This window comes from Dipodomys ordii, unplaced genomic scaffold (assembly GCF_000151885.1).
Source record: "Dipodomys ordii isolate 6190 unplaced genomic scaffold, Dord_2.0 Scaffold117, whole genome shotgun sequence".
NCBI lineage: Eukaryota > Metazoa > Chordata > Mammalia > Rodentia > Heteromyidae > Dipodomys > Dipodomys ordii.
This window is the reverse complement of record NW_012267333.1, coordinates 4721219-4734381: the sequence shown is the minus strand read 5'-3', so window position 1 is coordinate 4734381 and position 13163 is coordinate 4721219. Positions and strand designations below refer to the sequence as shown.

Sequence of the window (13163 nt, the reverse complement as noted above, 5' to 3'; positions counted from 1 at the left end):
CATGCCTTATTCATAGCTACTCAGGTGTCAGAGAGATAACCATTTTTGTTCAAATTCAGATATAGTAGAAAAACCTGTGAGACTCAATTTCAAAAAAAACTAGTACAAATGTCAGTTGGAGTTATGGCTCAAGTGGTAGTGTGACAGCCTAGTAAGCATTACTTCTTGAGTTCAAACCCCATTTGAAGCAATAATAATAATAATAGATAATATAATAAATGACACTTTTTAATTTGAATGTTATGCCACCAAAAGAAGACATTGGCTTACACCTAATGTCTTATTTAAAAATATTTTCCAATGAATCTCAAATTTTAATACAAAATCTAGTGCTAAAACATTTCTACAAGTATAGAAAAGTTATATTTATACATATTATTGTTGATTTATATGTAGCACAAAATACATTTAAAACATATAGAGAAATCATCATAATATATGTCCTATATATTATCAAAATAGTGAATGAACACATAAGCTACCTATTTGTAGTAAACATTTGCTTAAAAATATTTAGTAAGCATACATTCAAAATACAGAAGAACTTCTTCCAATAATTCTCAAAAATAGGTAATATAAAAAAATAAAAATAGATCTAGGTATGGTGGCTCATACCTAGAATCATAGCCACTCAGGACATTGAGATCTGAGGATCATGATTCAAAGCCAGCTGGGTGAGGAACATCTGGGAGTCTCTAATCTCCAATGAACCATAAGAAACCAGAAGAGGTGCTGTAGCTTAAAGTAGAGCACTAGACTTAAGAGAAAAAAACCCAAGGACAGTGGTCTGGCCCTGATTTTAAGGTATAAACTTAGAGAAACACCATACCACAAGACACACAGTAAAAACTTTCAAGGTACAAAAATATTTCTCAGTACCATTTATTACCAGGAAAATGAATACAATTTTAAAAACCAACATTTTATCACATGTCAGTCTTTTATAAATCTGTCTTTTAAAACTTGCTATTATATGAATTACACCTTGCCATAAGATCAAAACACTTGTGGGTATAGCAGTGAATAGATAAAAATGTAAGACAGATTAATAGGGTATAAACAGCATTGTATTTTGTTGGTTTGTTTCTGTTTACATGGATGATATTCTGCTTATGAAAGTTCAATAGCTACATTTATGACATACCTACCATCTGGATTTTTTCCAATAAAATTAAAAGGGTGAGTTTCTGTATTTGGTGATATATTTTTCTAATAATGTTACAAAACTTGATATCACGCTATGGATGAATCATTTTAAATGGATTTCCTATGCTGGTTACTCATAGACTATTAGTGTGTGTAAACATGAAGTTCTACAGAAATAATTTCTATTCCAATTTTAAAATCCTACCCAATGCAAAAACTCCACATGTCTCCTTTTCTCATAATGACATAGTTCCAAACTGTGCTATGTAACTCAGTAACCACTTATGCACCTTGAAAATTTACTGCAATTTCAGGATTATATAAAATATAATCTCAGGTTCTCTATACATATTACTGCTTTTTCAACCTTTATTGTCTTCCTTTCTCCCTTCTTTCCTCCTCCTCATCCTTTTCCTTCTTACTACTCATTGTAATTTTATCTCAATGATCATGCAGAGTCAAAAATCTGGAAATTTGTCCATTACTTAGTTAATGAATTTTCATGTGCAGCTCAAATACCTTCCAAGAGTTCTTAAACATAGACATTTCTCTGCTTTTTATTTCAGCCATTGACTGAATGATGCCTTCATTGTTTTATTAAATTTTTTAAAGAAGCAGAAGTTGTTCCACATATTACAGAGCTTAAAAGCAAGCACTCTATAACTAAGATAATTAAGTTTGAACCTGTTATCATTCTTAAGAGTATGAATAAATTACTTACATACCTATACTTCTTTTGTCATTTATGATAACACCTCAGGACATCCTACAATTAAAGCATATACATATTTTCCAATACTTAATTAGCAGTGTTTACTGAAGTACTCATACATTATTCGTTGATTCATTACTCAATTAACAGATATTTTCTTAGTAAAACATATGTTTATATAATACCCTCTAACCTGGGGAGACAATTATGAGGACAAACACAGTGCCTGTCTAATGCATTTGCTGAAGGAAAATGGTAAGAGATTTAACTGATAAGTCAATGACATGAGATTAGGAAGAGCATCATATAATAAATGACAATCATGTTAATCAATAAGAAAGATGATAGGGAAACATTTGTTGAAAGGAAGGACAAAGGTAAGTAAGCTGAAATAGGAAAAGCCAAAGGCTGTTATATCTGTGCTAATTACATTATTTTCCCATTAACCTAACAAAAAGAATAACATGAGAAATGTCTAATTTTGAGCCATCTTGCCTCTCAAGTCTTCTATTGGCCATTTTTATTTCCTCTTCAGAGAAGACTCTCTTTAAGTCTTTAGCCTGCTTATTAATGGGACAGTTGTTTCTTTGAGGATTTGTTTTTAAGGGATTGAATTTTATGAGTTCTAAGTATATTTGAGTTATGAGGCCCTTATCTGTTGTATAGCTAGTGAAGAACTTCTCCCAATCCTTAGGCTATAGACCCATTTCTTTGATGAACATCATTGCAAAACTTCTCAAACATATTGTGGCCAATCAACTTCAACTACTCATCAGAAATATCATACACTATGATCAAACAAGATTCATTTCAGGGATGCAAAGCTGGTTTAAATATAGAAATCAATTAATGTAATTCACCACATCAACAAGGGCAAGGATAAGGACCATATGAGTATCTCAATAGATGTAGAAAATGCATTGACATGATCCAACACCTTTTTATGATGAAAGTTCTGAAGAAATAAGGAATCCATAGAACATTGCTCAATATATTAAAGACTGTGTATGACAAACCCACAGCTAGCATTATACTTAATGGCAAAAAGCTAAAGCCCCTTCCTCTAAACTTGGGAACAAAACAAGGATGTCCACTCTCTCCAATCCTCTTCAATTTAGTATTAGGATGCCTAGCTAGTGCAATAAGACAAGATGCAAACATAATTGGGATCCAAATAGGGAAATACGAAGTAAAACTCTACATCTTTGCAGATGATATGATCTTGTATTTAAAGAGCTTCATGGACTCCATTCCCACGTTACTGGAGCTGATCCAAAACTTTGACAAAGTAGCAGGGTATAAAATTAACCCATAAAATTCAACGGTTTTTCTGGGTAGGTTCCATATCTTACCTATGATGAATAATTCTGCAATAGTTGTGCTGGGCGCTTTAGTATGGCCTTTTTTTTTTTGTCATCATATGGTATATGTATACACAGTGGAATTCTATGCTTCCATCAGAAAGAATGACAGCACCCCATTTGTTAAGAAATGGAAAGACTTGGAAAATTTTATTAAGTGAAGTAAGCCAAACCCAAAGAAACATAGGTCCCATGGTTTCCCTTATTTGCAATAATGTCTAGGATAATCTTACCAGACAAGCAGAAAAGCTTGAAAGCTATATACATATGACCATATAAGATGATGCTAAGCAAAGTGAACCCCAAGATAGGGATACAAGAAGTTTTTTCTTTGTTGTTGTTTTTGTAGTTTTTTGTTTGTTTTTGTCGGTCGTGGGGCTTGATCTCTGGGCCTGGACACTGTCCCTCAGCTCATTAGTTCAAGCAAGCACTCTACCACTTGAGCCACGGAGCCACTTCTGGTTTTCTGGTGGTTTATTGGAGATAAGAGTCTCACGGATTTTCCTGCCCTGGCTGGCTTTGAATCTCAATCCTCAGATCTCAGCATCCTGAGTAGCTAGGATTACATGTGTCAGCCACTAGTGCCCGGCTCGCTGTTGTTTTTAATGTACTATTTGATTTTTTTGTTTCTTTTGTATGTTCTTCCCCTTATGGTATAACCCCTATTGTCACTGTATTTGATTCCGGTGCCCTGCATCTTGTATATGCATTTTTCTAATTGGGGGAGGGGAAAGGAAACAACAAAATGCTGAAACAAGGATACAGTTTGAACCATTGTAAGAATGAGACAAACAAGACACTATGTTGAAAACAAACTTTACAACTTTAGGGCAGGAAGGGAGGAAATTGGGAGAAGGGAGGAAGGCATGGTAGGGGAAATCAAAGGAGGAGGTAACAATGCTTGATAGGAAATGTACTCATTACCTTACTCAGGTAACTCTAACCCCTCTATACAGTATTTTTACAATAAAAAGTAAATAATGGAAATTGAATAAATATAATAGAAGGAAAAATACAACAAGTTTGATGTTTATAAATAAACACTTATAATTGATACCATAAAAAAATCAATGGCTTTTCCGTATGTTAATAAAGAAGTGAGCACAGCTGAAATCAGGAAAGCAACTCTTTTTGTAATAGCTCCCCCCAAATAAAATACCTATATGTTAACTAAAGAAGTGAAGGATCTCTACGATGAAAACATTAAAAACTTGAAAAGGGAAATTAAAGCAGAACCAAGGAAGTGGAAAAACCTCCCATGATCCTGGATTGGGAGGATTAACATTTGCGAAATTAGCCATACTGACAAAGATTATCTACAAATTCAATGCAATACCCATCAAAATCCTAATCTCATTCTTCAATGAAACACAAAAAGTAACCCAAATATTTATATGGAACAATAAAAGAACCCAAACAGCAAAAACAATCCTTAACAGAAAGAACAGTGCTGGAGGAATATCAATACCAAACTTCAAACTCTACTCCAAAGCCATAGAAATCAAAATGGCTTGATACTGGCACAAGAACAGTCCTGAGGACCAATGGAATAGAACTAAAAACCCAGAAATGAACCCACAGACTTATAGCCACCTAATCTTCAATAAGGGAGTCAAAAAATAGAATGGAAGAAAGACAGCCTCTTCAGTAATTGGTGCTGGCAAAATTGGTTAAACTCCTGTAGAAAATTAAAGTTAGATCCTTTTATATCGCCCTGCACCAGAATCAGCTCCAAGTGGATTAAAAACCTCGAAGTCAAAGCAGACATCCTGAAAACATTACAGGAAGGAATAGTAGAAACTCTAGGCCTCTTTGGCACAGGCTGAAATTTTCTTAATAGAGACCCAGAAACACAACAAATCAAAAAACGGTTGGACAAATGGGATTGCATGAAACTACATGGCAAAGGACATAGCTAACAAATAATAGAAAGCCCACAGATTGGGGAAGATCTTCACTAGCCATACAATAGGACAAGTGTCTCCATTTTCCCCCTATACCTTTGTCTTGCATATAATTTTATCTGATTTGAGAATGTGAAAGGAAGCACAGAAATGGCACAAAATGTGAACAAATTCAGCATTAATACCCACTAGAGACTCTGCTGGAAATGAGCTATACAACTTGGCAGAAGTGGGGATGAGAACAAAAAAACTGAGAAAATGAAGAAGATGAGACTGTTCAAAGAGAACAGTGTCAGGTACTCAATACCTGACTTAAGAAACTGTAACCTCAATGTATGCATCTTTAACAATAGAATTTACAGAAAAAGTAAGTTCTCTCCTGAATATTATACAACAGAAAGGTATTTTTTCATTTCATATGGCACACATTTATTAATTGCTTAAATTGAGACAGAATGTAGAGGAACAGAGAGCAAGAGCAATGTTTTATCATACGAACTATTTTTTATTATTGTTTTGTCCTATTCATTGGCAGTACCAGAGTTTGAACTTGGTATTTCATGCTTCCTAGAAAGGTGCTCTACAGCTTGAATTATGTCTCTAGACCAGAGAGGCAAATTCAACATGTTGCTTTTTTGACTAGCTTATTTTTATACTAAAAACCTTATCCACTTATATTCACTTTGAGTCAATATGTAGTTTTTCATGTTAACACTTTAAAATTTATAGTGACAGTCACAAAATCAATACCTATGCTAAAACTTTCTAATTATTAGGAGTCTTAATTTAATATATATGTACATATATTAACATATATGTATGTATAATAATGAAGAAATCCTCTATAGGATAAGGTTCTTACATTTTTCATTTTGTAACTAGATAGGAAAAGCAACAAATAACAATTCAGTCATTGAACTTCCATCCTTGAACACATGCCAAGTAATTTTTTTCTGGAAATTGGTCCTGAGAATGTCACAGTGTTGCCCAATATTGTACATCCTTTAAATGAGGTGCCCTGGATCTAGCATGCTGGGAGATGAGGTAAACACTACTCTATAGAAAATCAAGCACTTGTTCAGCATTCTTTTGAGGCAGAGCTGCTCAGTATACTTTTAATTAAATCAACCGGAACAAATTTTTCTAGAATGCCTCAATTAACCACAGAGGGAAAGAAACAGAAAGTTCAAAATACAAAAACCAAATACATATACATGGGAAAACAAATGCTGCAACATCACAAAACACTTTACTTCCTTTAATTCTTTTTTTTTTCACTTTTTCAGAGACAAATTAAGGATTGACCAATTCTATGGAAGATTAATTCTTTAATTTTCACCATCTTTGGCTAACAGTAAGTATTCTTACAAAAACTGTGAAATCATATCAGTTAACAGTCACATTGTTAGAACAATAATATTGTAGACGTATGACGTGGGCCTTATGCTAAGTAATGTAAGCTTGATTTAGTTTGTTCAAAATATTATTTTTGAAGCAATTTTAAATGATTTAGAATCCTTCATGAGTGGTATGATACAAATGTTCTCTAGTACAATACCATAAAGTGAACAATTGGAATTTGATTTCATCAAAATTGCAAAAGAATGAACTGTACATGATACTCTGAAGTTATCTCCTCTCATGGACTTTGAGTAACATTCTTCTCAGAATTACAGAAATAATTATCAAGATTAAGATGAAGTTATTTGAATTTTCACTTGAGTTTCTGCATGTAGAAAATCTTCTTCATGAAAGATAGCATTTGTAACAATTTCAGATCCTTTGTATGTTCAACTGTCAGTGTGTCTACATGCTTACTGACTGATATCTGAGTCAAACAGGGTAAATTTATTACCAATTTTGAGAAAATTACTTTTAAAAAATGAACACTGAACCATCCATAGAATAAACCTTCTGTTTTTTTTTTGCAGTCCTTGGGCTTGAACTCAGGGCCTGGACACTATCCTTGAACTTCCTTTGCTCCAGGCTAGCACTCTATCGAATGAGCCCCAGGGCCACTTCCAGCATTTTCTGTTTAGATGGTACTGAGGAATCAAACTCAGAGCTTCATGCATGCTAGGCAAGCACTCTTTATACTATGAGAATCTGGAATCAGACGTGTGTGACATCCTTCATCCTTGTGGGACTGACAGATGCTGGAGAGATCCAGAGGGCTCTCCTTGTGCTGTTTCTCCTGATCTACCTGATTTCTCTGCTAGGCAATCTAGGCATGATCATGATAATTCGCCTGGATCTCCAGCTCCACACCCCTATGTATTTTTTCCTTATACAACTCTCATTCCTTGACCTATGTTATTCAAATGTCATCACACCTAGAACCTTAGGGAACTTGTTGACTTCCACCAAGAGCATTTCGTTCGTGGGCTGCTTCACCCAGATGTTCTGTTTTATCATGTTTAGTGCTACAGAATGTTTTCTTCTCTCTGCAATGGCCAATGATCGCTACATAGCTGTCACTAAACCTCTACATTATCCAGCAATTATGTCGCCAAGATGTCGTTCGTGGGCTGCTTCACCCAGATGTTCTGGTTTAGTGCTACAGAATGTTTTCTTCTCTCTGCAATGGCCAATGATCGCTACATAGCTGTCACTAAACCTCTACATTATCCAGCAATTATGTCGCTGCTACATGATTGGCTTTATAGATTCCTCTGTCATCGTCCTTTGGATGAGCAGGTTACAATACTGTAACTCCAATGTAATCCATCATTTTTTCTGTGACACATCCCCAATATTAATTCTGTCCTGCAATGACACCTATAATATTGAAATCGTAATATTCTTCATTGCTGGTTCCACACTGATGGTCTCTCTTTTCATAATATGTGTGTCCTATGTGTCCATTCTGCTGACTGTTTTGAAAATCAGTTCTACTTCAGGAAAGCAGAAAGCCTTCTTCACCTGTACCTCCCACCTGCTGGGAGTCACCATTTTTTATGGCACCACCATCTTTACTTATTTAAAACCAAAAAAATCTTATTCCTTGGGAAAGGATCCAGTGGCTTCTGTGTTTTACACGATTGTGATCCCCATGCTCAACCCACTCATTTATAGTCTTAGGAACAAGGAAGTGAAGAGTGCTTTCTTTCGGGTTATGCAGAAGAAAGAGAGTTTCAGGAGACTAAAATAACAGTTATGCTAAGCATTTCAACCCAACTTTTTTTAGTTTTATTTGGAGGGGGACAGGATGTCCTGTTTCACTCTATAAAAACACTGAAACCTTCTTTCATATTTGTCTGGAATTTTTTGTGCATATGTCTGAGACTATACTTTCAGAAACTCATATCATAATTGCATAGCATGAAAAATATGGTAAGTGTATGGTCTCCATATATGATTTCCTTTTAAGTGGAAGTAATGTTCCAAATATGATGTCATGCCTACTGCTATGTTACTGTGTTTAAAATATTATTACACGGTTGTAGAGTGAGGATATGATTCCCTAACTTAGGTCTTGAATTCTAATTCATCCCAATCAACATTATGCTTTCATCATTATCCTCTATTTTTCTTTTTTTCCCATCTCTGTCCTCAAGTTATGTAGTATAGCATCTGTGTGAGGAAATAATTTGTACTGTGGCACGTTTTTGGATATTAGATATACCTTTGAAGGTATTGAACTCACAAATATTAAAATAGCTATAAATACTCCAAAGGAAACTTTTGAGTTAGAATTCATTATAGGAAAATAGCATATAATATGTTGGAGAATATTTGTAAACTATGGAAGTGTAATAAGAAAGAGAAACATTGTGAATATTGGAAATAGTGATGTGCATGTTTTGTATGTAAATTAGTGTGAATAATGTATATGTGTGTATATAGATATATAGATATATAAATATTAGAATTAGCAACAAAATTTCTGCAATTTCCTAGGCTCTCTTTTACAGATTTCTTAAATGACTAAAAGCTATCTAACATTTGATAATGTCTTGTCAACCAAGCTGTGAAATGAATATGTTCTCAATTATATGTGTGGAATGAAGTCTGTTAAAAAGAACGTGTGTCATGCTGTAGGGTATGAATTCACATGCAGCAATTATCTTCTAAACATTAAAAACCCGTTCTCTATAACACATCAAGAATATACTCAACTGTTTGATTACTTTTATCTGATTCCTTCAGATGTGTAATAATCTTTTTTTAATAAGGAAAGTATTTTTTTTAATTTTTATTTTGTAAATAGGGGTTACAATTACATGGGCAAGATAATGAGTACGTTTCTTATCAACATTGTTGCCTCCTCCTTTGTTTCCCCTTCTAATCCCTTCCCACCTCCCTCCCCCCCTCCACCAAAGTTGTAAAGTTTGTTTTTCAACATAACAATTTGTACATATCATTGTTGCAATGAGTCCACTTTCATCCCTATTTAAATGATTTGTTTTTTCCCTTCCCCTCCACAAATTATACCAACATCAAATAAAGTGAAAGCAGGGGTTGTACTAATATTCTTTATGAACAAACTCTTCAATTAAATACTGGATATAGATTTTTAATATATTTTATACATAGCTGTTGTAAAACAATAAATTGACAATTGATTACATTTTGTGACATTCTATAAACAGATAGTATACAGTAATTTCTTTATAAGTTTTTATCCACATTTTCTTATGTTGGGGCCTTCATTATCTCTGTGATTTAAAGGTTAGTGAATTAATGTGTACTTCTCTTTTCTTCTTCTTTCCCTTTTTGCCTTTACTTTTATTATTATTTTTACTCCTTTTATTTTGGTATTGTTTTCATTTTACCAGTTCTGGCTTTTGAAATCGGAGACTCTACACTGGCTAAGAAAACATCATGCTATTTAAACAACACCTTTAGCCTTATTTACTCTAGTTTATTTTTTTCATTTTTATGTGAGATCTTTAATTTTTTCTAACCACTGGCCTAGAGACAGGATATTCCTATGTACATTTACTGTACAGCTCAGGCATGGCTTTTTTTTAAACATGTTTCCCCACTTTGCCTGGGATAATCTCAAACTTTTATCACCCTCCTACCTTGCTTCCTGTGTAAGTAGAATTACAAATATAAGTCACCACACATGGCCCTATAGTTCTAAATTTCATGAGCTTTTATTTTTATTGTAGAAAATTTGGTAACTTTAAGATGCATTGTACTGATAAAATGACATATCAGTTTGAACTCTGTGTGTACAAATATTTGATGTTAATGTAAATAAATACCACATTCCTACAGGGTATGATTATAACATTTGTTCTTGACAAGTTAACAATTTAAGGTAAAATTATATTTGAATATATTCTCTATATATTTCAATGTGGCTAAAATAAGTTTTGGGATGTTAATAATTTAAATTTTTCTTTTCTGTAATTGTGAAAATATTGTACTGAGGGGTTGCAATTACATGAGCAAGGGAAAGGGAAAAAAACAATCGTTTAAATAGGAATACAGGTGGACTCATTGTAACAATGAGATGTACAATGTACAAGATGTTATGTCAAAAAACAAACTTTACAACTAAATTTTTCTTCTATTGAAAGCTATCGATAATATTTTTCATTTTTTCAAAAAATATTCCAAATTTTGACTTTATTCTTGTTTTTCAGAGTTTTTCTTTATCCATAATGACTTGTTTTCCTGAATATGTATGTCATGTAGAAATCATATTGTTACTCATATTTTTTATTGTAATTCTTGGAGAATAGAAATGAGAAGTAACTAAATGGCTAATGTCTACTGATACCCTGTTCTAAGTCATCTTGATCTTGAAAAGGCATAGGTCAGATAGTAAAGGCTTTCTTGACTCTTCTATTTCTGTTCTGTCAACGTACATTGAAAAATGGTAAATGGAGTGTAGAACTTTATGGTTAGTGTTTAATCTCATCATTTAACAGAATGAGCATTTATGAGATAGATTGCTTTGTATTCAGAAAGCAAAAGTGATTTTAATCATATGAAGAGTACATCCCGAAAGGTTGTAATTCCCAATGACAGAAAGTTATATAAATTTTGGTCCTTGAGTCTACAGACTCATTGGTCATATCTGTCATGTTCATATAGATTCTGATGCATGTGATTCTCAATGTTATTTTACATGTTCCTTTCTCAAGGAACGGTCATTTGTGTTGTAACAATTTGTTTGCAAACAAAAAATCTTGCATTCCTAAAAGCTGGTTTCTACTGTACAGTTTTTTTCTTTCTTCAGACAAAATAAAATAATTAAGAAATGTAAAATCTTCCTTCCTTCCTCTGTACATCACTTTGTGTATAAAAAAACAAAAAGACTTTAAATAAAAAAACAAAAACTAACAACAACAACACTTATGTCCAGTGATATTTAATGTGTATTTGGCATACAAGACACACATTTGTTTAAACTGGGAGACACATTCATTTAAACTGGAATAATGTTGTATACTAATAGTTGTAACTAAATCTCCTGATCATTTCTTAGTTTCTGGCCATACAGATTTAGAGGGGCATCCTTTATGTTTTCTTTTAGCTTTACTCAATTCTAAAACCATGGATCAATTACCAACTTCTTTCAACAATTTCTTCATTGCTTGCTTCACATCTTTGTTTCTCAAACTGTAGATGACAGGATTCAGCATGGGGATCACAATGGTGTAAAATATCGACACAATCATGTCATGGTTTGAATCATAGCTGGAACTTGGTCTCATGTAGCTGAAGAGGATCGTCCCATGATAAATGGACACTCCAGTCAGGTGAGAGCCACATGTGGAGAACACTTTTCTCCTCCCTTCACCAGAACGCATTCTCAGAATGGCCAGCAGAATGAAACCATAGGACACCAGGACAATCAGAATAGTGACTATCTCAATACAGCCCACAAAATAGAAGAGTAGAAGCTGGTTTATTTCAGTGTCAGAACAAGAAATAGCTAGTATTGGGGGGATGTCACAGAAGACATGCCTAATTTCATTGGTTCCACAGAAGGACAGAGTGAAAGTGGCCACCGTGTGTATTGTGCCATGTATAAATCCAGCGATATAGGAGGCAATGATGAGGGGCACATAGACTCTGGGTGACATGCTCACTGAGTATAGAAGAGGGTTGTAGATGGCAACATACCGATCATAAGCCATTGCAGCCAATAGAAAGCATTCTGTGGTTCCTAAAGTCACAAATAGAAGCATCTGGGTTGCACATCCAATAAAGGAAATGGATTTGTCTTCTGCTAAGAAATTGACCAACATTTTGGGGGTCACTACTGTAGAATAACAGGCATCCAAAAATGATAAGACACTGAGGAAATAGTACATGGGGTTGTGGAGGCGGGCATCCCCTATGACCAGTACAACCAGGCCGAAATTTCCTATCAGTGTGAAGAGATATATCGCAAGAAAGAGGAAGAATAAGACAACTTTCAGGTCAAAATCATCTGTGAAGCCCGTCAATATAAAGATGGTGACTTCAGTCATGTTCTTTAAACCAAGCTTATGTATGTCCAAGTCTAATGACACTCTGTCCATTGCACTATTGAATTCTTGCTTCCAAATGATGAACCCCATGGGAGTAAAGTCTGTCTCTATCCTTGTTGAATCTATCTGTGCTGAAACACCTTAACTTCTTTGGTAGCAATGAGATCGGCTGTAGTGAAGAATTTCAGACATGCACATCAATTTTACTTTAAGAGGCAAATTAAGATATAATTTTCATTCCCTTATTAGCTAATTTTAACCTGTAGACAATCTTGTGAACTAATATAATTTTATATATTTCAATGAATATTGCAAGTATTTTCTACCCACGGAATCTGAAAATTCACCAGTGTGCATACATATAAGCATACTTGAGTAAAAAAAAAATATATATATATATATATATATTAATAAAAAGAACATACCCGTAGTAATCCAAGTTTTGCTACACAGCTCATGATATATCTTTCATATTTCAGGCCTCTTAAAATAAACAAGCCAGCCAGGGTCAGTGACTCATGGCTGTATTCCTAGCTATTCAGGAGGTTGAAATCTGAGGATCATGATTCAAAAACAGCCCAGACAGGGAAGTTTTATGACTCCC

At 34.1% G+C, this 13163-nt stretch overlaps 2 protein-coding genes across 2 annotated transcripts; one reads left to right on the top strand and one right to left on the bottom strand.

Moving 5' to 3' along the window:
- The first annotated feature begins 7221 nt into the window (after positions 1–7221).
- LOC105995469 (olfactory receptor 8H1-like) lies at positions 7222–8274 on the top strand. Its single transcript, XM_013029186.1, has 2 exons — positions 7222–7650; positions 7756–8274. Exons 1-2 carry the CDS (start codon positions 7222–7224, stop codon positions 8272–8274), a joined length of 948 nt encoding a protein of 315 aa, XP_012884640.1.
- Positions 8275–11641: 3367 nt separating this feature from the next.
- LOC105995351 (olfactory receptor 5T3-like) lies at positions 11642–12610 on the bottom strand. The gene has a single exon (XM_013029057.1). It carries the CDS (start codon positions 12608–12610, stop codon positions 11642–11644), a length of 969 nt encoding a protein of 322 aa, XP_012884511.1.
- Between the last annotated feature and the right edge of the window lie 553 nt (positions 12611–13163).